Genomic DNA, 24,693 nt, shown 5'->3' with positions numbered 1-24,693 from the left:
CTAAAAATTTTTTTTTTTTTTTTTTTTTTGGCGGTACGCGGGCCTCTCACTGTTGTGGCCTCTTCCGTTGCAGAGCGCAGGCTCCGGACGCACAGGCTCCGCGGCATGTGGGATCTTCCCGGACCGGGGCATGGACGGACCCGTGTCCCCTGCATCGGCAGGCAGACTCTCAACCACTGCCCCACCAGGGAAGCCCCTACTTATTTTCTGAGTTACGGAAATTTAAGAAATCTAGAAAATTATCTGCAGTTTGAAATCACAGAGCTGAAAATCAGTTCTCAATAAATAATTAAAACATAAAAAATAGTATTATAAACTAAACCAGTTTTTCTTATGTGAGGAAAAAGAAATCTCACGATGCAAGTTATCACTGAACTTTGATATTGGTGTGAATTAATTCTTTCAAATATTAATATATTAACTACTTTTTCAAACGTTCATAAAATCAAGAGAGGAGATATCCTAATTGCTTAGGATAGACAGTGCCACGAGTAGTCCCAGGGAAATAAATTTGCTGAGACTGAACTGGGAACTTGCCAGTAAGTTCCCCAGCTACACACAAAGCCAAGAAAATGTCTACTCCTTAGGCTATGGTCTGAATGTGTGTGTCCCCCCCAAATTCACATGTTGAAATTTTAATGCCCAGTATGGTATTAGTAGGTGGGGCCTTTGGTAGGTGCTAGGTCATGAGGGTGGAGCCTTCATGAATAGGATTTGTGTTCTTATAAAGAAGACCTCACAGGTTCCCTCACCCCTTCCACCATGTGAGGACACAGCAAGAAGTCTGCAGTCTGCAACCAGGAAGAGGACCCTCACCAGAGCTCAAAGGGGCTGGCACCCTGATCTCAGGCTTCCAGCCTCCAGAACTTTGAGAAATAAGTGTGTGTATATAAGCCATGAAGTCTGTGGTATTTTGTTATGGCAGCTTGATTGGACTAAGATAATTTCCCTTAAAGCACCCAAATGGAAGTTTATCAAAGGTTTACAAAGGAAACTGTACTACAAAACAGAAATAAAAAGAGACCCCGGAAAGATTCCCTTTGGAGACAGAAATACAAAGATGATGTTTGCTGAGTACAGGTTTCTGAAGCAGTGTGGATGCTGAGAAGTCATTCTATAATTGAAGCAATGTCTACATGAACAGAATGAGGAGGTTTGAATAATTCAGCTTAGCAAACAGTTGATTTAGGAGGAAGGCATATTCTGAATGGCTCTTCTAAAAGGCTTTGTTTACATGGATAGAAATTGATTTTTTTTTTCAATAGGTGAGAAAGGTCATTAACAGAAATCACTTTCCTTCCGCCATATAAATGCTGAACCACATTTTATGACCTTACTGATACGGGCAGACAAAAATTTTAGAGTATGATTCTAAACATCTGTCTGTAATTTAATGGCATAAAACTGAGGCAGTGTGCAATAAAAAACTTATTGCAAATGGTAGGCAGCTTTTGTGTGTGTGTGTGTGTGTGCTTTGTTTTCTTTTGTTTGGCTATGTATCAGACAGTAATACACATGGACATTTTTTTACTACTATTACAATATTATAATATTGTTCCTGGAAGATACATTTAGTTTCCTAATATGGATTCATGGAGTACATACCCTCAAGGCAATTAGAACTTCAAAAAATTCCAACTTTTCAAATGAGAAAACCAATCTGTAGCTCAGTGTTTTCCTAATTATGGGTTGCAGCTTGTTTTTAGGTCATGAAATCATTTAGTGGGTCATGGCAACTTTTTTTTAATGGAAAAGATAAAAGTTAGAAACCATCAAAATTATGAGAGCACATTAAAGCACAAGGTAAATTTTATTTCATAAAACTTTGTTTCAGTAGGTATTGAGTATGATATAAAATATTTTCTCACTGTTTTGATCAAAATCATTTGAACTTGGAGGATGTTATGCTAAATGAAATAGACAAAAAAAAGACAAATACTGTATGACCTCACTTATATGTAGAATCAAAGAGTAGAATGGTGGTTGTCAGTGGCTTGTTGAATATTGGTCAAAGAGTACCAACTTTCACAGTCAGGAGGTGAAAAAGTTCTAGGGTACCTAATGCACAGCATGGTAATTATAGTTAACAATACTGCATAGTATACTTAAATACAAAATAAAATAAGAGAACGATCTTAAGTGTCCTTACCACACACACAAAAGATAACTATGTGAGGTGATACATGTATTAATTAACTTGTTTGTGGTAATCCTGTCACAATGTACATGTATATGAAAACATCACATTGTACATCTTAAAAAAAAAAACCACACTGTACAACCTAAATATATACAGTTTTACTTCACACCTCAATAAAGCTGGAAACAATTTAGGTGCACAAAATCATCTCTAGGTCCACCTTTCCCAGGGTAGTGGATATGAAAGTTAAAATGAAAATTATTCTCAGAGTGAACAGATGTTATCCATTTGACCCTTTCAGCATTTTTTTTTTCTTTATAGCACTTATTCCTAGTTAAAGGTAATGCATAAATATATATTCACCAGTCAGTGACCTCTGTTCTAAATAGAAATAAATGTAGTGGAATGTTTTATGAAAGTTGATGTTGCAAGTTGGAAAATATTTTCACAGAGAGATAACCCACTCTGCAAATTCAAGGTTACTCAGAGTTTGACTAATTTTTACAAGTCATAGTCAATAACTCACAACTTAGAGGGAAAAAATGCGAGAGGGTGAATAATATATTGAATAGTCTCTAACTTATCGAATTTATTTTGAATTCATCACCAAAGAACAATATTTTCCAAGATGGCTTTTCAACCAAATGACTTACCTTCATCCTGGACTACAGAACTTATTATTTAGAAGTAGCACACACGTGTGTGTGTGTGTGAACAACAACATGTTATTAGTGTTTTCCTCTTCTAGATTTTCTGTTATCTCCTACATTTTTGCAAACAAGCTATTTCAAAAAAGAAGTAAAATAGGACTTTCATTCTTCAGTGCTCATGCTGTTCATAAGAATAGGGTAGATATAGTTCTCAGTGTATAAGACTTTCACCTCCAAGGTAAAGGAAACTGAAGATGATTCAAAGAGATGGAAAGATAATCCATGCTCTTGGACTGGAAGAATACTGTTAAAATGGCCAAACTACCCAAAGCAATCCACAGATTTAATGTGATCCCTATCAAATTAGCCATGATATTTTTTTCACAAAACTAGAACAATAATCCTAAAATTTATTAGGAAACACAAAAGACCCAGAATTGCCAAAGCAATCCTGAGGGAAAAGAAAAAAGCTGGGGGCATAATCCTTCCAGACTTCAGACAATACTACAAAGCTACAGTAATCAACACAGCATGGTATTGGCATAAAAACAGATATATAGATCAATGAAATAAACCCAAACACCTACAGTCAATTAATCTTTGACAACGGAGGCAAGAATGTACAATGGAGAAAAGACAGTCTCTTCAGCAATTGGTGTTGGGAAATCTGGACAGCTGCATGTAAATCAATGAAGTTAGACTACTTCCTCCCACCATACACAAAAATAAACTCAAAATGGCTTAAAGACTTAAATATAAGACAAGACACCATAAAACTCCTAGAAGAGAGCATAGGCAAAACATTCTCTGACAAAAATCACAGCAATATTTTCTTAGATCAGTCTCCCAAGCCAAAAGAAATAAAAGCAAAAATAAACAAATGGGACCTAATCAAACTTATCAGCTTTTGCACAGCAAAGGAAACCATAAACAAAATGAAAAGACAACCTAGGGACTGGGAGAAAATAACTGCAAATGATGCAACCAACAAGGGCTTAGTTTCCAAAATATACAAACAGCTCATACAACTCAATATCAAAAAAACAACCCAGTCTAAAAATGGGCAGAAGACCTAAATAGACATTTTTCCAAAGAAGACATATAGAGGGCCAATAGGCACATGAAAAGATGCTCAACATTTCTAATTATTAGAGAAATGCAAATCAAAACAACACCAGTCAGAATGGCCATCATCAAAAAGTCTGCAAATAATGAATGCTGGAGAGGGTGTGGAGAAAATGGAACCCTTCTACACTGTTGGTGGAAATGTAAATTGGTACAGCTACTATGGAAAAGAGTCTTGGAGGTTCCTTAAAAAACTAAAATTTGAAGTACGATATGATCCAGCAATCCCACTTCTGGGCATTTAACCGGAAAAGACAAAAACTCTAATTCCAAAAGATACATGCACCCCAGTGTTCATTGCAGCACTATTTACAATAGCTAAGACATGGAAGCAACCTAAGTGTCCATTGACAGATGAATGGATAAAGAAGATGTGGTACATATATAAAATGGAATATTACTCATTCATAAAAAAGAATGAAATGATGCCATTTGCAGCAATATGGATGAACCTAGAGATGATCATACTAAGTGAAGTAAGTCAGAGAAAAGACAAATATCATACGATATCACTTATATGTGGAATCTAAAAAATAATACAAATGAACTTATTAACCAAACAGAAATAGACTCACAGACATAGAAAATAAAATTACGGTTACCAAAAGGGAAAGGGAGGGGAGGGATAAATTAGGAGTATGGGATTAACAGACACACAATACTACACATAAAATAGTTTAACAGTAAGGATTAACTGTATAGCACAGGGAACTATATCCAATATCTTGTAACAACCTACGATGGGAAAAAAATGTAAAAAAGAATCTATATTTGAATCACTTTCTTGTACACCTGAAGCTAACACAGTATATTGTAAATCAACTATACTTCAACAATAAATGAATAGGGTATACATAATACAGAATGATTTCCCTGTGTTAAACCAAATATTAGTATCCTCCATGTATGGGAAAAAATGAAAATCTTTGAAACATAAATATTTTCTTTGGACTATATAAGAGTGAGACTATATAAAATTTTGGATTTCACATCTATTCTCCTTAATTTGCACAGATTCTTAGCTAAATTGTCAAAAACATCTGAAGTCTACTTTTATCATATTTAAGCAAATCTATTAAGGTAAATTAGTTATTGCATATTGGATTCCTTTGCTCTTTCTTTTATATTTTAATAAACACAGTTTAAAATAGATGAGAGTATCTTGGAGTCCTAAATTAGACCAAATTAAATTAGTAAATGTCTATTAATCGCTATGTTTCAGATCCTATTCTTTTAATTATAATGGTTCCTGTTATGTGGAAAACCACCAAGAGGTTGGGTTTGCTCAGTGAATGCCAGAAGGGAGGCCTTCATCCTTATATTTTTATGTCTTTAAGCGTTAGAAGAGAATCATTAAACAGAATCTAATGGGGAATTTCTCAACTGTGGTAAATATTTGTATGTGTATTTGTTTTATGTGTTATTCTGGTCTCTCCAGATAATTTCTATTTGCTCTAAATCTCCCCAGGTGGATTTATACTGGGAAGTAGTGATAAAATATGGTGATCAATCACTGTGACTCTGGACATTCAGGGAAAAAGCAAAACTAACAACATAAGACAGAAAAAGTAAACATCTAGGTATTTCACTATAGCTTTTGATTTCTATAATTCAGAGACATCTGTGACATAATGGTTCCTGTCTTCCTTGAGTCCTTTTCAGTAACAGTCCACAAAGCCAGGCCATACAGAAACACACAGCCTACTGTATGAAAAGACATCTATCCTTGAGCAGGAGATATTCTGTGTTCAAGGAGCCACAGTGCTGAATTCAAACATTCCTGGAGCACCTCTTACGTTACAGGTGCTGCTGTATATGCGGGGCATGGCCTCTGCCTTCAAGGAGCTGATAGCATAGAAGAGAAATGAGATGGGCCAAATCATACAACGTGTTAGCAACTGTGTCAGGTGTGTGCATATGGTGTCACGAGTGAATACGGGATATTTAGAAATCAGAGTCCACAGTCACACAGTTGAGCCTTCTGTTATGAACTTCCTCTCTTAGTATTTGGTACATCTGTACCAAATACAGGAAACATTCTTTCTCCTTCTGCCTTCCATTTCTAAACAGTTCTTTACTTAAAATAAGTACTTACTTAAAACACCTATTGCAAGAAACATCTAGAGAAATTTGGTGATTTTTAAAATTATTTATCAGTCCCATATCACACATTATTCTCTTTGTTTATGACATCTCACTTTGTTTTGTTTCGTTTTGTTTTGTTTGCGGTACACGGGCCTCTCACCGCTGTGGCCTCTCCCGTTGTGGAGCACAGGCTCCGGACGCGCAGGCTCAGCGGCCATGGCTCACGGGCCCAGCCGCATCGCGGCACATGGGATCCTCCCGGACCAGGGCACGAACCTGTGTCCCCTGCATCGGCAGGCGGACCCCCAACCACTGCGCCACCAGGGAAGCCCATGACATCTCATTTTGCAGTCTCAGTTTTCTTTGCACCATCATAATCAAGGAATATTCCAAGGTCGCCAAGTTTGTTCAAATAACAACAATATTACCTAAGTCTCAGTTTATCACACCACTACCATGTCAAGTTTAAAAATTACTCTGCTTAGCCAGGCCAGTCTGCCCTCAGTCGATACATATCTCTTGTCATTCCTCTTTGTACTCACCCCCCCTTTTTTTCTGACACGTTGTACAAATTGAGCAAGATCACTTTGAGCTTTTGATTCAAGCAGTAGAATATACCTTTAAAGTCATAATTAAATTAATACAGTCTTATTACTAATAGTAGAAGGTATTTGAATGCCCATAAAGTCAAAAGATAAACTACTCTTTCTTATGTTAATCAAATAAACATTCTTTGTTCTTAAACATATAACTTAGAGGAGTATCCACTGCTCTATTCAAAATGAACTAGCATTTGCAAAAAAAAAAAAAAAAAGGAAGATTTCCGTCCTCTGAGACAGTCTCAACCAACTTTCCTCCTCGCCCACCCTCACCATCTCAGTGAGGTTCTGTTTCCCTCATTCAATCCACACTCAGGGCAGCTAAGACAGTACCTCAAGTCTGATTCCAAACATAATCACGAGCATGTGACACCAACACAGCAACAACAGAACTTAAGCTGTGGAAATCACGATAGTTTCAGGAGCGAACACTGAATAGATTTCACTGACCTGAGGAAATATCTATCTGGCTCATCTTGGTCTGCGTGATGTTGATGTGAACGCTGACTTTGCTGTCAGTGAGGTCAATCTCCACGTTGCCCAAATTATCCGCAAAATGACTGAAAAGCAGGAGACCATTGGGGTTCCAAGTCCTGAACTGGAAACTAACCGAAAACAGGTCTTGATGAAGCTGTCCAGGCACCTCCAGGTAACTGGTAGCATTGAAAAAGACAGGTACCGTGTAGGGCTCCACACACGTGAAACTCAAATTTCCCTGGAAAACAGAAGGGCATGCTTTAAGGAAAGTGTAGAATAAAATAAGCATCCATGGAAGACAGTAGACAAAGCGACAGTTTTGAGCCCGTGTGAAATTCTCATGTGCAGCAGTGTAACATGGATGCAGCAACTGGATACCTTGGCACGTCCTTCCTGCTATAGCTAACAGGGTACGGCAGTTGGCTATCAAGTTGAGGGATTCATACAAGCACCATCCATCATGGAATTGAGAGACTGACAGCCTGATGTGATGGGCTGACTATGAAATGGATGTGTCCTTGTGTGGTGGGCTTGGGTGTGGACCACTGGACCTTCTGAAGACAGCAAAGAGCTGCTTTTCCCTCCCCCACTACCGATGCTGCACCCGTCGGGGAGGGAATGCCTTTGTCCTCTTTTGGGTGGCCTTGGTCAAATGTTTATTAACATATAAATCTGGTCTCAGTGGGAACTATGATCATTCGGTTGCTATTTATTAAGCTATTATGGGGCAAATACTCCTGGGTTTTATCTCAATACCTAATATATATGAATTAATATTAACTATTTAGCATCAATATGACTGTGATTACCTCAGATTATTTTGTTATTCTACTCAAAAATCTCATTTAAATTCCCATGAAGGACTTCCCTGGTGGCGCAGTGGTTAAGAATCCACCTGCCAATGCAGGAGACACGGGTTTGAGCCCTGGTCCAGGAAGATCCCACATGCTGTGGAGCAACTAAGCCCGTGCACCACAACTACTGAGCCTGCGCTCTAGAGCCTGTGAGCCACAACTACTGAGCCTGTGTGCCACAACTACTGAAGCCTATGCTCCGCAACAAGAGAAGCCCGCGCACTGCAATGCAGAGTAGCCCCCGCTCGCCGCAACTAGAGAAAAGCCTGTGTGCAGCAACGAAGACCCAACGCAAAAATAAGATAAATAAATAAATTTATAAAATAAATAAATTCCCATGAAGTGTGCATATATAACACATTAATGTTTGTGGAAACAGTGACATGAATGTATAGAAGGAAAAGAAAACTTGCAATAATTAAAGCTTCCTCCTTTCCCTTCACACTCCCTCTATTTGGTACAAGGAAATTTGATTTATTATTCAAATACATTGAGTTTTATATTCTAGTGTCTAAGTACCTTCCTTTTAAAGATATGAAAATCTACATATTCTTCCATCTTTTTTTAACCCACCATATCTTGAGGAATATGATTTGGAGACATTTTCACTTCATTTTTTGTTTGTTTGTTTGTTTAACAACACTGCAAATTTGTCCCTAGATGCATAGCCCTTCCATTTAGTACATTAAGCTAGGCTGTCTCTCTGAATTAATATTCAAATTAAATTTGTGCTGTGACTTCACAGATGATTATTTTTAAATGCTCACTTTTCCCGATGAAAAGAACTGGTTGTGCATAATAACTGAGATGTCACAAATGACTGCATGCCTGTGCTGTGGGGATTGTCTCCCCGCAAAGTTAACAGGTATTTTCTGAGTAATGGTGCTGACTCTGGATCCACCGTATAATGAGGAAATGGGTGTGTATATGGAGAGGGGTGCAGGATGAGTGCTGAGTCAATTCCACTGAAATATCAGCACCTGACATCTTAGAAAGCAAATTTCCTACGTAAATATTTGCCTTTGTCGAGCTGCTTGCAAATGTCCAACTTGCCTCTATACTGCCTAAACTTTAATACATAGTTTTAAAAGCCTTTTTTATGTCTGCTCATTCTATTGTAACAAACATAATTATAGATAATTCATGCTTTTCTAAATGTCTTTGTTATTCTAGTTAAAATAGCATTTATAAGCACAATATATATTTTGGGGTTAAAGCTGATTTTGGAATGAGTCTCCGGAGTGCAATTCTCTGTAGTTTGGGTACCTAATTAATACATCTGAGGACCAACTGGGAGGTTTGGGCAGAAATAACACTTTACTTCTTAAAGGTGTAAATAATGGAAAAGGTATTATGATGATTTGGACTCTGTACCCTTCTATCTTAAGTAACAATTTCTGAGGAAACAAAAGGACTCTGATGCCATTTTATCCAAAACTTAAAATAGCCTATGTATAAATACTGCTCTAGATAAGAAATAACACAGCATGGAAAGAGACCATGACCTCAGGGGTCGGATACTGTGAATCCACAATCTATGTTTATTGGAAAGTTATTTTTCCAGTTTAAATCTCAGTTTTCATCTACAAAATGTTTATGACAATATCTCCCTTGTAGTATTGTTCTTAGATTACCATAAATGTAACAGGTCTTGTACAGTGCCTTTTGCCTGTACATGGAGCTATTATTATTTTTCTCTACAGTCAATATATCTTATGAGAAAATTTCACCAAAGTTCAATTTTTAACTATTAGTATAAATTCATCATTATTTTTAAGAAAGATAATTAGTAAAGAAAAATTTTGCATTAAATTATTATTTTATAGTTTCTTATATCCAACCTGAACTCTTGGTTATTCATTCAGCATTTCCATTTGTCCAATAATTTTATGAAAACCCTAGACTCAAGTTTGGGTTAACAAGACCAGAGTCTTTTAGAGCACAGCACAAATACTCATTATATTATCCACTCCCACTGGCTCCCAAATATATGGATCTCTGGATTCCCAGGCTCTTCTCAATTACATTTTGGGATTAAAGAAACTCCTGCTCTTGCAGAGCCATAAGGGACTCATACCAGATTTTTAAGTTGATATCTTGTAGTGATCCTATATGGTGTCGTAGGAACGCAAGTGTGCTAGCATGTTCTTTGATCTCTACTCTCCTTCTTGAAATAGTTCAACCTGGAAACACTCACACCAGAGTCAGAGAAGACCACTGTGAGCTTCTGGGTCACAGAATTCACTATCCAATCTAATCAGTCTTTATTTAATTGCATAATATTTGGTATGTTTAGCTTTGACAAGAAGTTTATCTCTTTACATATTTGAGTGAATTAACTTTGGAAACATGGAAGTAAATATAATAAAGTTCCTGGTTTTAAAACTTTTAAAATATTGAATTACATCATAATCAAGAAATGCAGAGCTATATACGATGTGACATTTGGAAACATGAGGCTGCCGATTTAAGGGCTGCTGAAAGGCTGCGATGAGGTGTGCCTGTTCCTCTGCCATGGGGAATCCAGAAACACTGGGGCTGAAATTCTGGGCCCCATCTTAATCAAACTTATTGTCTATTTCTGGTTAATTTAACTCAAAAACTGGTATCTTTTCTCAGAGTAAATTCAGTATCTCCATATCTTCAGGTATCTCTAAAGTTAGTTTTGTATGATTGAACTCACCACAAGCCTGATGATAAATGCTATGATGCTGTTATTTATTAACAGTCCAGACACAATAAAATTTCTTTGAGTTTTCTATGAACCAATATTTTGGGGGTGAAAAACCTTACCACATTTGAGGGTTCTAGTTTCTTCCTTCTTGCGAGATCAGTTATGTTGATGCCATTGTAGTTAATGTTTTCCATGCAGCCTTTGAAATTCTTTCTACTGCTGGAACTTGGCTTACCAGAGAAAGGTATGCCTCCAAAGGTTATCTTTGGGAAAAAAAGACAAAATGTCAACATTCACACTGTATTTGACTTAAAAAAAAAAAAAACATTTACAATAAATTAGACAAAACCACTATTAGATCCAAGGTCAGTTATCTTTATCTCGACCATATATACATTTTTTTCTGCCTCCAAAGTCTGTTGCATATTAAATTATGTTGTTATTGAAGTATGTGCTAATTGTCATTAATTCTGAAAATTAGACTCTGTAACTTGAACAAGAAAATAGCAACAACCCCTAGCATTTTAATACACAGAAGACAGTTTATCAATTTTCCTGGGACGGTTTTAAAAGATTTTACACAGAAAATATCTTTTATTAAGTAATATTAAGAATACATTTTTATGCTTATCATTCAAAGACATACTATCAATAAATGCTTCTAGCCATTATGAAATAACCAGCATTAATATATTAAGTTTATAAAACTTCAGCCAAAAGCAAGGAAAATTGTATTCAGCCTATTTAGACATTATAGTCTAATGACCATTAGAGTAAAAAATTCATTGGTCTTATTGTGAATGCAGAAAATAGTTCCAAAAGTCTAATTGCAACACTGATTAGGAACATCTTCAGATTTGGGGGCTATAATTTGAGAACTGCAGGTTTAAAGATATTATAGGTCTCCTAGGTCCTAAGGAATAAGGTCAATGCTCCTCCCTGTGATTCTTAAGCAATCATTGCCTATAAAAAGAGAGTATATATTTTTCTACATATTTTTGATCAAATTATAGTACTAAATATCAATTTCATATAATACAAAATTATACTTAATTATGTATTGCCAATGATATTTACTGCTAATAATTGTGTATTGCCAATGATATTTACTGCTAGTAGTGAATGAATCTATTAATCATAGCTGTAATATCAAGATATATAAACCAGATACATTTCTCTTAATTATTATTAAATTACCAATTTTTCTTACAAAGTTTTGAAAATGGAAGACATATTGCAATGTCAAGACTTCATATTTTATATATAAAGCAGAGATCTTTGGGTTTTAGAAGACACAAATTATGCTTCTGTTATTTATGTTTTGGCATTTTAGTTTTACTTTTTAATTTAAAAAAAAATTACATTTTAAAATTATTTTTTAACCATTTTTTAATGTTTAATGTACAATGTTGTTAGTTTCAGGTGTATAGCAAAGTGATTTAGTTATACACATATATATATTCTTTCTCAGATTCTTTTTCATTATGGGTTATTACAAGATATAGAATATAGTTCCCTGTGCTCTACAGTAGGTCCTTGTTGTTTATCTATTTTATATATAGTAGTGGGTATATGCATTTTAAACGCTTAACTGGTTTTAGGGAAAAAGCACAAATTAATGATGGTTTATGAGACAGTATAAAAAAACAAAAAACCTCACTTAAAATAAAATTAAATGTATTAATACCAGTTAGCTGTATATATATCATTTACCTTAGATTTTAAACATGGGAAGAAAAGAGAAAAACTAAGAATACATAAAAAATAATAAGGAGACTACAAAATGAATAATAGAGTATTCTAAAATAGATTAGGAAAATATTTTCAAGTGGCACTGAACGGAACTTATTAGGTGCTATACACATGTAATTAATTACAAAGGTAAGAATTAATGATACTTTAATGGAGTGTTGTATTTCCCATCTAAAATTCATTTTATCAATTTTATCAATTTCTACTCCAGTAATAAAATCTTCCAGGCTTAATGACATGCAGCATCACATTTTGAATCATATTACTAAATGCTAGTTAAAAGTATTGTTTTATTCCTTCTCTGTGTGCGTAGTTTCTTTATGGGGGGACTCTCCGTTTTCTTCCGGATGATGATTCACACACTCCTTAGGGTTTCTCTGTTTTTGACAACCTTTGGCTCATGTCCTACCTTACAGAAGGTACCCTGGTGAAGCATCACAGGCTCAATTTACCAGATTCCTTACAATTAAGAGATGTGGGTTCAAATCCCAATTCCTAATGTAACTCATCATTTGATATTAGGTGCTCACTACTTGTTTCTTGTTATGTATTCTCATCAACAAAAGGAAACACGTTCTGATATTGTAATCATTCTCATGGTAAAAAAACTGTTGCAGTTGTTAGACTAATAATCTGATATTGCTATGACTCACACAATCGCCTTATGAATGGCACTGCCATTCAATGACAATGTTGACTCTAAAAAAGAATTGCACTGACTTTTTTTTGTTAGCTACCAAGAGTTTCCAAAGGGTGGCAGAGACTGCTAGATACCTCTGAGTGTCCTTTCTCCCACCTTCTTTAAGAAAAAACCATTGCTTTTCAGCTAGGCACAGGCTCCCCAGACAATACATGGCATTTACCAACCTCTTTGAACAAGTTTTGGTCTCATGAGATTTAAGTGGAAGGGTTGTGTGTGACTCCAAGAACTATAATTAAAGGGATGGGGGGGGCACAGTCTTCTTCACTCCCTTCCTTCTCACTGTCTGGAATGCAAAATGGAACGTGAGTGACTATCTTGGAGTGATTTGCAGAGGGGATGGAGTAGCAGCAGGATAAAAGTAGACTGTGGTCTTGATGACCATGATGCTGCCATTTGAGCCCAGGGCTACCTGCCTGTAGGCTCCTTTTATGTGAAAGGAATAAACATGTATCTGTTATGTTCAGTCATTAATTATAACTGATATATGTGGTGATTTCTATTACTTCCTGTTGTCTCCTCACATAACCCTATGAGCAATGTGCTATTATATTCACTTTATAGAAAGGGAATGTGATTTCACCACTGTCACACAACCAGTTAGGGGCAAAAAAGGGATTCAAACCCAGGATTATGGCTCCAATTTGAGCTCATGCAGTTGATTCTCTACAAAATCCCAACCAGTTTCTAAAATCCTAGCCCAGTTCTGCAGTGGACAAGGGGGAGGCATTCTTCTACTTTCCAAGCAGAGCCGTATGGCAAAGGCAAGGGCATAACATCCAAAGTGGGTGTATCTTGGCATTTGGATAAAGAAGGGAGAGAAGCCAGGACAAACACCAGTCTGCTGTCCTGCCCTGTGTTGTCACTGGCTGGAGGAGGAAGAATGAAGTGAACTGCCTCTGTACACACTTGCACGCTTCTCAGGTCACCATGTAGCTTGACTGCAATGGTGACTGGCTCACTTTTAACAGGCTACAGAGAGGTCAGTGAAGTGAACGGTTAAGGCTTCTCCCCCCGCCCAGAAATGCCCAAATTGAGTTATGTCCAAGGAACAAACTTGTCTTCTATTGCTTCTTTTATGATGTATCAATATATCCCCGGGAATGAAGCTAGGTATTATTTAATTAACCGCTGGCAGCAGTGTGCTGTATCCTACCAATACTGGCTCATGAGAACTGATTGTTAGAGTCATTGTTAAAAATTAAATTATATAAGCTTTAAATTCAATACATTAAACAAACAATAACTACTCAGAACTCACGTCTACATTTTCCTATCATGTATGCTCTTGAGGTTATTTACGTTTATTTTGTCTACATGATGGAAATATTGAATAATGGTGTAGTATAATAAATATTTTTGGTCTTTGTTCCCAGTTCCGGGCACAGAGCTCCTAAAATCCTTGCAATTTCCTGAGTAATAGGTGTGTCTTTTGTTAGTCATAATGAGAGCCCTTTCGTGCAAGGAGATGTGTGCAAAAACACTGACAGACCGATTCTACTATAGTCCCTAATTTTCTTTAAACAAATAAGAGAATCCCTTTTATATTCAGGTAAACATGTTGAGATATAAAGGTAGGCCCAACCATTTTCATTGCAGCTTTTGCCAATAACTGCAGGATCTGAGGAAAGTAATCAGGTAGTAGCTCTACAAAGAGAAATATGTTGAGTCTCTCCTGATTCTTTCTAGTAAATTAAAATTTTTTTCCTGTGTCTCTCTAACAAATGTGTCTCAGGCATTTTAGTCTACAGGTGAGGTTCTCGAACATGGTATTCTATCTAGAGGGGCTTCGAAGTGTTGATGAAACTGCTGACCCCATAGAAAGCATTGTGTGTGCATGAATATTCATAGATTTCATCAAAAACTCAAAGGGTCTATAACCCCAAACTTTTAATTCTGTTTTTGAAAATTGGAATTGTGTTTGCCCATTACTAATGTTCCAGGATTTCTCACCTCTTCTATGATACTTCAAAGTTTATTAATGGAGAATGAATAATTCATCTTTAAATTCTCTCCTACAGTAGGAGATAAGCCACATAAGTCAAGATTCATATTAATTTACAGAAGATAGAAATTTTAGGGATTTTCACATTCTTTCCCTTTCAACAATCATTTTTACTTTAGAGAGATGTTTGGAGGAGTAATTATTTCCTGATAACCTTAGATTTATTTTAATGTTAATAAAGTCTCTATATCAAAGTTTATATGGCATATTCTATTCTAAATTTCTATTTAGAAATATATATAATGTATTTATATTACAGAAAATTTAGAAACTATTTAAACATATAAAGAAAATAACGTAGTTGTAAATCCTGACTTTTTCACTTACTATGCTATGGTAAGCACATTCTATGTTCTAAAAGATTTACGTATGGATATCAGTAACATACATATATGTATATGTATATATCTGCAATTTCAAAACTGGGGGCCGAGGCACATGGAGATGGCACAGCAAACTCATAGGGGTGCCCCAGTGATGAATATCTTCTTACAGAACTTTTATCCCTATTTATGATTAACATTTTTGATGGACATTTTAAGGTTGAACTGCTCTCCAAATAATTAAAAAACTTGATATGCCTACCAGTATATTATGAGAATATATATTTTTTACTGCACCAATATGATCATTGATTATTTTTTAATCTTTGATCATTTGGAAGGTAAAAAAGTATTTTTATTTATGGACAATCTCTTTAAAATATTCTGTATTTTTATTTCTTTTATGACAATGATATCTGAGAAAACAGAACTTGTCAAAAGAACTATCTACAGACAGGAATGTATAAATGACTTAACATATACCAGAACTCAGGATTTCTTATTCAATATTTTATAATAAATATTAGACAATCCTATGTACATAATATACTGTACATCATCAAGAACAGGCGATTTATGTTATAATTAACTACCAAAGAAAAGATTACAATTTAAATTTATTGTGGTTTTGTTAAATGGCCATGATAACATGATAAATGGTCCTTCTCTTTAAATATATCAGTATGTTATTTTGGTACCAAGTTTTAAAAAATGTTTTAAGAACTCATTATGAATAATTTAGAAATAAATAAAATGACATATTAACAAACTAGGTTGTCAAGTTGTAAGTTAAGTTTTCTTTGGAGGATAAAATGAAAATGGTATAGGAAGGTATATGATTAACAATAATACAACAAGACAGTAGGAAACTGAGGCAGCCACTTGATGCATTACAACTTATACATCCTCAAATTTACCTCATAGTCCAAATCCAGGTAGTCGAACTCCCCATTGGTGCGGAAGTGCTGCGTGCTTCTGTCCAGGGTGAGGTTGATGCTCCGGCCCTGGCGCTCAATGACCACAGAGTGCCAGTGGTGATCATCCAGCAGACTTCCTGTCATCACAGACGTGTGGCCATATATGGGGCCAAGCTGGTTGCTTCCTGAGTCATGTGAGTGGAAAAGAAACAAGGCAAAGCCATCACGACTCTATGTCGAAGTAGACCTTTCATCTACAACACCAAGGGTGGACATTTCTCTAAAAGCTCTGTCTACTGAAGTTAACATGGGAAAACCAACATGTAACTACACTTAAAAACAGTTGTAAGTTCAAACTACATAAAAGCTATTAAAGATGGAAAACAGTCTGCTCCCTTAAAAAACATGTTTTGTTTTGTTTGTTTTTCAATTACTGTGCCATGAATTCTGCTCAATTTGGTAGATTCTTTATAAAGTCAGTGCCCCATGGGGTCTAGGGCCAGAGCGCCTGGATTCTGATGCTGGTTCCACCATTGGCTTGCTCCATGATCCTGGCCAAGTTGACAGTTCTCTGGGCCTCTCTTTCCTTACATGTAGAAAGGGAAGAATAATAGTACCTGCTTTACAAGGTTGCTGTAAGGATTAAATTAATTAGTACAAGCAAAGAACTTACACACTTCCTGACATATAGTGAATATTCATTAAATGTTACCTGTTAAATTTTATTATTATTGTTATTATTATTATTTTTGGTCAAGAAAACATGGCATGACAATTTTCAGGTTTTTTTTTTTTCTGATTCCAAAAGCCATAATCAGTATAATATTTAATGTCATAGAAAGTTTACCCAAGTTATACTTTAAAATAAAAAACTGCAAAATTATATATGCAGCATTAATCCAGTCTTGAAATAAGATCTCCATAGCAACAAGACTATAAATAAGAGCGGAAGGTTGTGAGAATCTGAAGTGTTTACTAAAGTCATCTCTGGATGCTGTTTACATATTTTTTTTTACCATTTTTTATTTTGTCTAATCAAGCATTGCTTTTGATGGTCAGACAAAGCTAAATGCTATAAAAATACAATATTGCTTCAGAATAAATAGCATAATAGAAATCAGAGAAACACACAATTGACTGAAGAATTAAATTATTTTCATTTTTTCACATTTAGGATGCTAATATGCCTATACCTGACATTTTCTATGGATTTCCTAGATGAAATTTCTTTCCTTTTGGTGATGAAATCAAATGTTGCCCTGTGATTGTGATTATGATTGTGTATGTACATTGGTGGTGGGACAGGGAGAAAGAAAAAAAAGAAAAAATTTAAGTGAAAGACTACATTGTTTCATTACTTTAAATATTTAGACTAGAAGACTAAGCAGCAACACGTGCCTGATATTTAGGTAACAGCATTAAAGAGTGACAGCAGATATTTGAGTGGATGTGTTTCCATGGCTGTCATAAATTCTAGTCAATAAAACTCTACACAAACTGCTTTCCAATGACATGGTAATGATCTTTTTAGTGAGGCCATATGATCAGTTCTTGTTTCAGAACAGTAATGTCACACTCTTACAAGCCCCAGTGGCTTTTAAAGGCTACTCTGTACATTCCACTTTTTTCAAAAAAACAGGAGAAAGGTTTGAAAAAATAAACTTCTTTGGATATGATCCAATTGCTCTGAGTGTGTGTGTGTGTGTGTGCATGTGCATGTGTATGTGTGAGAGCGTGCATGTTTTTAAAAAGCACTTATGTTTGGTTTTCTGGTTTCTCTTCCCCCATCCCTCCTTCTTAGCTTCTACTGAACCTTTTTCTCAAAAACTATTTAGGGATATGTTTCTCCCAGGTAATGTATGAATACATGTTTAATATTACAAATAGAGATTATAAAGAATTAATATGTAAAACTTAATCACTCATTTCCATCACTAAAGATAGCGTGGTCTATTTCCTTCCAGACATTTTTTCATTTACATACATTTAATTATATATACATATAATTATATAATACATATAATTCATACACATAATATAAAAATATTGATATATTATTTATATTTTCCTACGGTTCTCATTTAGTGCTGTACAGTATTCCCCAAATTATTCACAGACATTTTAAACACATACCCACCTATTTCTATATGTTAAGCTTTATTTCTTTCAATTTTTGTTATTGTAACAAATATTGCAAAGTACGTCCTTGGACTTAAATCCTAAAGTTATTTCTTATTATTTCTTTATGATTATCGGACCAAAATATATAAAGAATTTAAAATATCTGAAGATACACTATCAAATAGCTTTCTTGAAATATTTTCAGGAACAGTACAAAGAATGCTTTTTGTCACATAACTCACCAACACAGATACTATCATTTTTAAAATTTATTTACTTGAAAAAATTGGAATCTTGTTATTTTACTGTACATTTCTTTTATAGATAGTTTGAGCATTTGGTGTTTATAGATTATTTATAATGTTTCTTCTACAAGTTTTTCTTATATTTTTTGGCAATATTTTCCTCCTAAAGTCTTGGTATTATTACAGAGTGGAATGAATTTTTATTCATGAATGACATTCAACTTCTATATTTGACATTTGTATTTTCCCAGATTTTGGCAGGCATTTTCATTTTATGACTTTTTAATATAAAAATTTAAATATTTTTGTGTAATTATATAATCAGCATTTTTGGATAACTTTCTTTTTTGTTATAGAAATTATTATTCCTGTCAGAGATTTTGAATGTGTAAAGTTTTATAATAAAAGATAAATCTTTGTAGACACTATAGCAAGTATTATCAACCAAAAACACTAACTGAAGTTTTAATTTTTAGTATAATTTTGATTTTCAAAGTAATAAAAGTTAGTATAAGGGACACAAGCCATATTTAAGAACAACCATATTGATAAGGAAAGTAAATAGGCAGGATCTCTTTTTGTGTTCTAATTTTTAGTTTTATAGCTTTCCATTGGGATGCATTTAACATGTGAATTTTAAAAGATTATAAAAGAATTCTATAAAGATTATAAAGTCTTTTATAATCTTTATGGACTATAAAATCTTTATAGAATTCTAAAGTCACTGCAGCATAAAAAATACAGAATATATGATGCCCTTCAAACAACTCTTGCATAAATCCTGAAATTTTTAGGCAAGAGGAGGATAAATGTACTGGTGATTTGCATGAATTGTAACTTTGAATGTCAGTATCTGTGTTGTGGATCTTCCCTTTAGCTTTAAGTAAACCTGAGCTACATTATCAACAACCAAACATGTATTAGGATTGTCCACTTAAAAACAACAACAAAAGCCCAAAACAAAACAATAACTCCTTCTTTGAGTTTCATCTCATTCTCCAGTAAACGTATCATTTCTGATTCCTTCATTTCTAGTTGATAATAATTAAAATATTCATTCCCACACCTTTCATCTTTTCTTGACTGATGACAATAAAACTACTGTCCTTTCTATTCCACTGAGAATAAATCAACAGTAACCACAATGTTGTCAAACAGTGACCTCAGTTTTCTGTCTTCTTAAGTGACAGTTTAGGCGAATTTGACACAGACCATAGTAGACCGCCTCTTGTCCTTCCCTGGTCTCTGTGATGACACACACTAGTATTTCCTCCTATCCACTGTCCACTTCTCCTCAGTCTCCATGTAGTATCTTCTCCTGTTAATCTCATACATGCAACTCCCTAGTTGAAATCTCAACTTTGATGCCTAATAGGCAACTAAAATGCACCATATCCAAACAGATCTCTAGACTTCCTCTGTTGGAGAAAACTAATACTTGTCTATTAGAAGAAACTCTGCGGAGAAAATAAAGCTTTCTGTATTTCTGAAAATGGTACTAATGTCCATTTGGAACTCAAGCCATACCCTAGGAATTATCCCTTATACATTATCTTTCTTTCTTACTCCATATCCAAATCATTACAAATGATACTGAATTTACCACCAGAATTATCTCCCAAGTGGATCAATTTCTCTACATCTCCACTGATAGCCACCTTCTGCAAGCAGTGCTGTCTCTCACTGTACCAAGCAGTGTTGTCTCTCACTGTCTCTCACTGTACCAGACTCTCATGTTGATGCAAGTGTTTTCTCTTACAGAAGTCTCAGTACTTTAAAAAAAATAAGATCATGATGCTGTAGTTTAAAGCCTACTAATAGCTTCCCATTCTTAAACTAATATCTAAACCTTTTACCACGCCCTAAAGGATACTACCGTATTTCAACAATCCTCAATGTTTGGATTTCATCTTTTATCCTACTTACTCATTACAAATATCCACACCAGCCTTTTCTTGTTCCTTGAGCATGTCAGGTCTTAGTCTTTCGTGATTCCCTCCTCTCAATTAACCTTCTCTCAGATATTTTTAGGGCTTGTTTTTGTCATCACTGAAATCTCAGCATGAATATCTTCTCAGGGAGGACGTTCTTCACTACATATTCTAATGTTGACCCATCTTGCCTATGCAATATCCTTTATATATTAGCCTATTTAATTGATTTCACACTCCTCATCATTATTTGAAGTCATTTCTTTGGATTTAGTTGTTTTATAAAAAGAGTAATAGATAATATAGTGTCTGATGCCCCCACTGTGTCATAAACTTCATGAACTCAAAGAACTCCATTTTTTTCACCCCTGTATCCTAGATGCTCATATAGTACCTGCAGAGTACAGGTGTTTAATACATATTTTTGAATGAATAAGTATATCAATATATATCAACCACTATGAATTAAAACTGGATTGACAATATAATGTGAACTCTTTTTGTAATTTACATTTTAAGGATTAAAGACCATTAGCATTTAACTAATGGGAAGACTAATAAATGAAAAGAATGGTGCCAAAAGTCAGGACATACCTAGGTTTAAACTGAAGACCAGCTTGGCTTTTTTCAGTTCCAAAGTAATATAATCCCCTTGCTGTCCTTCCCCGTGCAAGATTACCCCTTCACTTTCGGAGGTTTTAAATTTCAAAGCAATGACATCTTTCAGTGTTTTCATCTTCTTGTTTCTGAATCTATATGGTAACACAACATGACCGTCAAAGTTGATAACATCAGCCCCTAAAAGAAGAGATAAATAATATGTTAGTTTAATTATTGTATGTTGTCATCCAGTGTGAAGTGTATCTTCTTTCATTGAGTGTCTACACAGAATAAATGAGAAAAAAGTGTTTTTTTCCTGAAAGCTCTTTAGCCCTGGGTTCTTGTTCTATTTCTTATTTTGGTTGATTGTGTGTCCTGAAGTGGATTTTATGGGAAGTACTTACAAAGAATGATCACAGAAACCTTTATCAATATAAATTGTAATACTAATAACATAAATTCCATCAATGACTTACACGCTTCAAATTTTTAACTTAGAAGTTTGGAGTTTACTTGAAAAAAGTAAAATTTTTAATCCCTGAGATATTATGAGATTTTATTATTTTCCTTCTTAAATGAGGCTGAGTGTTTATGATTTCAAATATATATCAATATTTTGCTCACAAATTTTATTTTCCATGACATAACAATGAAGGATCTTGGAATGCAGGGTTTAGGGTATACTCATTTTTCTAATGGTTTTTATATTCTGCTACAGTTTCACTTAACTTTATGGTAGTGCCTAGATATAGTGAACTGAACTTTAAGAAGCTTTTACCATTTGCTTCTAAGACACTCATGTCTGTCTCAAATTCCTTGTTAGCCCCTTGCCTTTGGAATGGAGAAATGGGTTGCCCATGTTTTCGACTACACTAAACAAAGACACCCTCACCCATATATAATCAGAAGAACAAGTATCTAGCCTATACTATGATAATAGTTCTAATTTGATTTTAGGGAATTTCATTGAAAACATGAAATATAAACTTTTTTAGAAATGTGAACAATTTTTTCACCACGCTCAGAAACAAGGGATGGTGGGCAATAGTTTAATAATTGCTACTTATTCACACCAGAAATAGAAAGTGAGATGATTTTATTTATTACACACTGTTGGTTAGTGGGTTGCCAACCCATGGAATGGGTCGACGATGAACTGTAATCATTCAGATCAAATTTTAAGTACAAATAGAAGCTTAGTTACCATAATTAGACCTTTATCATTGAAAATACTTTTAGCTCTTAATATTAAATTGTAGAGAATCTAGACAAATTGGACAGTTCTAATTATCGTAGAATTATAAGCCAGGATGAAGCTGCCTCTCAGTTTGGGGTAAGGTCTTGCCAAAGAATCCACAGGGAGACACTGGAGAAAAATGATAGCAAGTTTAAAGCCTGTCAGAGAAATATCTTCTCATTACATGTCCTAGTTCTCTGGCACTGGTTTACTTCACTCAGCATGGGGAATACTTTGGATCCCGGTAACAGTAACAATAGCACGCTACATCATGGCAGCCTAGGCGGAGGAGCAGAGCTACCATAGGTATATTCACTCTTTCTGTGCAGTACCTGCAGCATATTCACTCTTTCTGTGCGGTACTTGCCTGTATAAGTTTTGCTTTTAACTAATTCTATAAAGTGAATTGACATGAATACAGTTATTTCAAATATTGCTTAGAATATCTCTAACTTTTCCCTTCAAATCATCAATAGATTTTGAATATTTAAAAATATCCTACCACCGCAAACATTTATGTTTTTAAATAATAGTTCAGAGAATTGTTACATTCTAAAAAGTTCACAAAGGAAAATATAACTTGGAATTTTGTTTTAATTCTTAGAGTCAATAATTTACTATAAGACTTTGTATAATCATAAAAATTTTCTTAATCAACAGAATTCTGTTCTGAGAGTGTGAATCACAGAGGTTTATTTACTATGGAGGAAAAAAAGCAGCCATTAAATTTTGGCTTCTGCTAACACTGCAAAGCCAATTAGATTTTAGCTTAATCATCTATACTGTCACAACTGAATTCCAATTGCAATATCTTTATCATCTGTGATGAGAGATAAAACAGAGAAAACGTGGAATCTGATTATTGGATCCCAGATTGAATTTATAATCCAGCAGCTGGTTGAAATGACTTTTTGTCTTGAAAAGTGTATAAACAAAAAGTCAGAAGGAGGGAGTAAATTCTGAATTCCAGAAAGTAATTTTGCAGTCAATTTCATATCAACAACAGTCATTTTATATACCTTCAATATATATTAATTGACAAAAAATATTCCCAATTCATCTCTTAGGAAGTAAATGTTCCTGGAGCTTAGACAGAGGAAAGAATTCACCCCTCTCCCGTTTCCTCCTAACTCAAAATCAGGTCCAGGTACAGAATAGTGACTTATGCAAATGTTGATGCCCTTCTTCCTTACTTTTAGGGAAATGAAATAAGTGACAAGAAGGATGGTCATCATGTAGACAGTCCTAGGATGTTTAAAAAAAAAACATAAGGAATGTTTTTCATGAGGCCCAAACCTCATTTTACAAATAGTAAGTGGTCAGTGGTCAGTTGAGAAACTAATAAAAATGCTCTGCAAGCCAGATCACTCACATCACAAAATCCAAACTGTTCTTCTAGGAATGGGTTAAATGCTTGCACAATATTAGCATGTGGATGTGAACTCAGAGTTGGCTTTGAAATTACAAAATTCCTAGAAATAATCTATGATATATAATTTATACATAAGCACACACCATACACTTTTAAGAGAGTCTGGGATATTGTAAAATCCATCAGAGTTTAGTTCCATTTCCTACAAAATACATTACAATTTCATTTGACATCTAATAGTATGTTGTGCTTATTTTGGGACAAGCCATATTTTTGCCCCTATTACCCTGAATGCTTTCCACTCCCTAGAACAAAGTTTTCTATGCAGTGATTAAATATGTGTGGTTGAACTGTTTAAGCAATCTGAACAACAATATGGCTAGTCAAAAAGTGAATGCAAAATCACAGTGCTTCCATGATTTTGTTTCTAACAATAACTCAGAGAGCTGGTAATGTGCCCAATTCATCAAATCGTCACAGCAGAGAAGGCTTTTACTTTAAAACATTTCATTGTTACTTAGTCTTTACTTTCTGAATTTGGAGATACTCAGATGAGATATTTTGGAAAATTGTTTATCATCTAAAGATTTTATTATTTTAAAAAAGTACCTTTGCTAATTTTTACTACAAATGTAATATATGTTTATTGTTAAAAAGAAATGAACAATACAGAAATACAGAATGTAGAGTGTGAATCCCCAAAACAAGAGATCACCAGTCTTAATGGGTAACCAGTGTTGATGGTGTGTCATTCTAGCTCTTATGCATCTATCTCTCTATCTAATGTATGGAATAATGCAAGAATCTATACATTATTATATATACGTGTGTGTGTGTAATTAGAGAGAGGAGGAAGGGAAAGAGAAAGGAGTATGTCATTTTGTTA

General features: G+C 34.7%; 1 protein-coding gene across 1 annotated transcript in view; it reads right to left on the bottom strand.

Annotated features, from left to right (window-relative positions):
* The window catches only part of LOC103075697 (contactin-associated protein-like 2), a gene marked incomplete at its 3' end in the record, with an annotated part of 1,289,195 nt that overhangs the window by 1,043,441 nt on the left and 221,061 nt on the right, over positions 1–24,693 (bottom strand). The window contains exons 3-6 of the mRNA XM_007450234.1: positions 21,193–21,396; positions 16,302–16,486; positions 10,724–10,867; positions 7,050–7,314 (exon numbers count right to left, since the gene is read on the bottom strand). Coding sequence (XP_007450296.1) covers positions 7,050–7,314; positions 10,724–10,867; positions 16,302–16,486; positions 21,193–21,396 — 798 coding nt within the window. The remainder of the gene's footprint in view (positions 1–7,049; positions 7,315–10,723; positions 10,868–16,301; positions 16,487–21,192; positions 21,397–24,693) is intronic.

The sequence above is a fragment of the Lipotes vexillifer genome, unplaced genomic scaffold, assembly GCF_000442215.2.
Source record: "Lipotes vexillifer unplaced genomic scaffold, Lipotes_vexillifer_v1.1 scaffold940, whole genome shotgun sequence".
Lineage (NCBI taxonomy): Eukaryota > Metazoa > Chordata > Mammalia > Artiodactyla > Lipotidae > Lipotes > Lipotes vexillifer.
The sequence above is the reverse complement of the archived record's forward strand: the minus strand, read 5'-3'. Positions and strand labels throughout refer to the sequence as shown.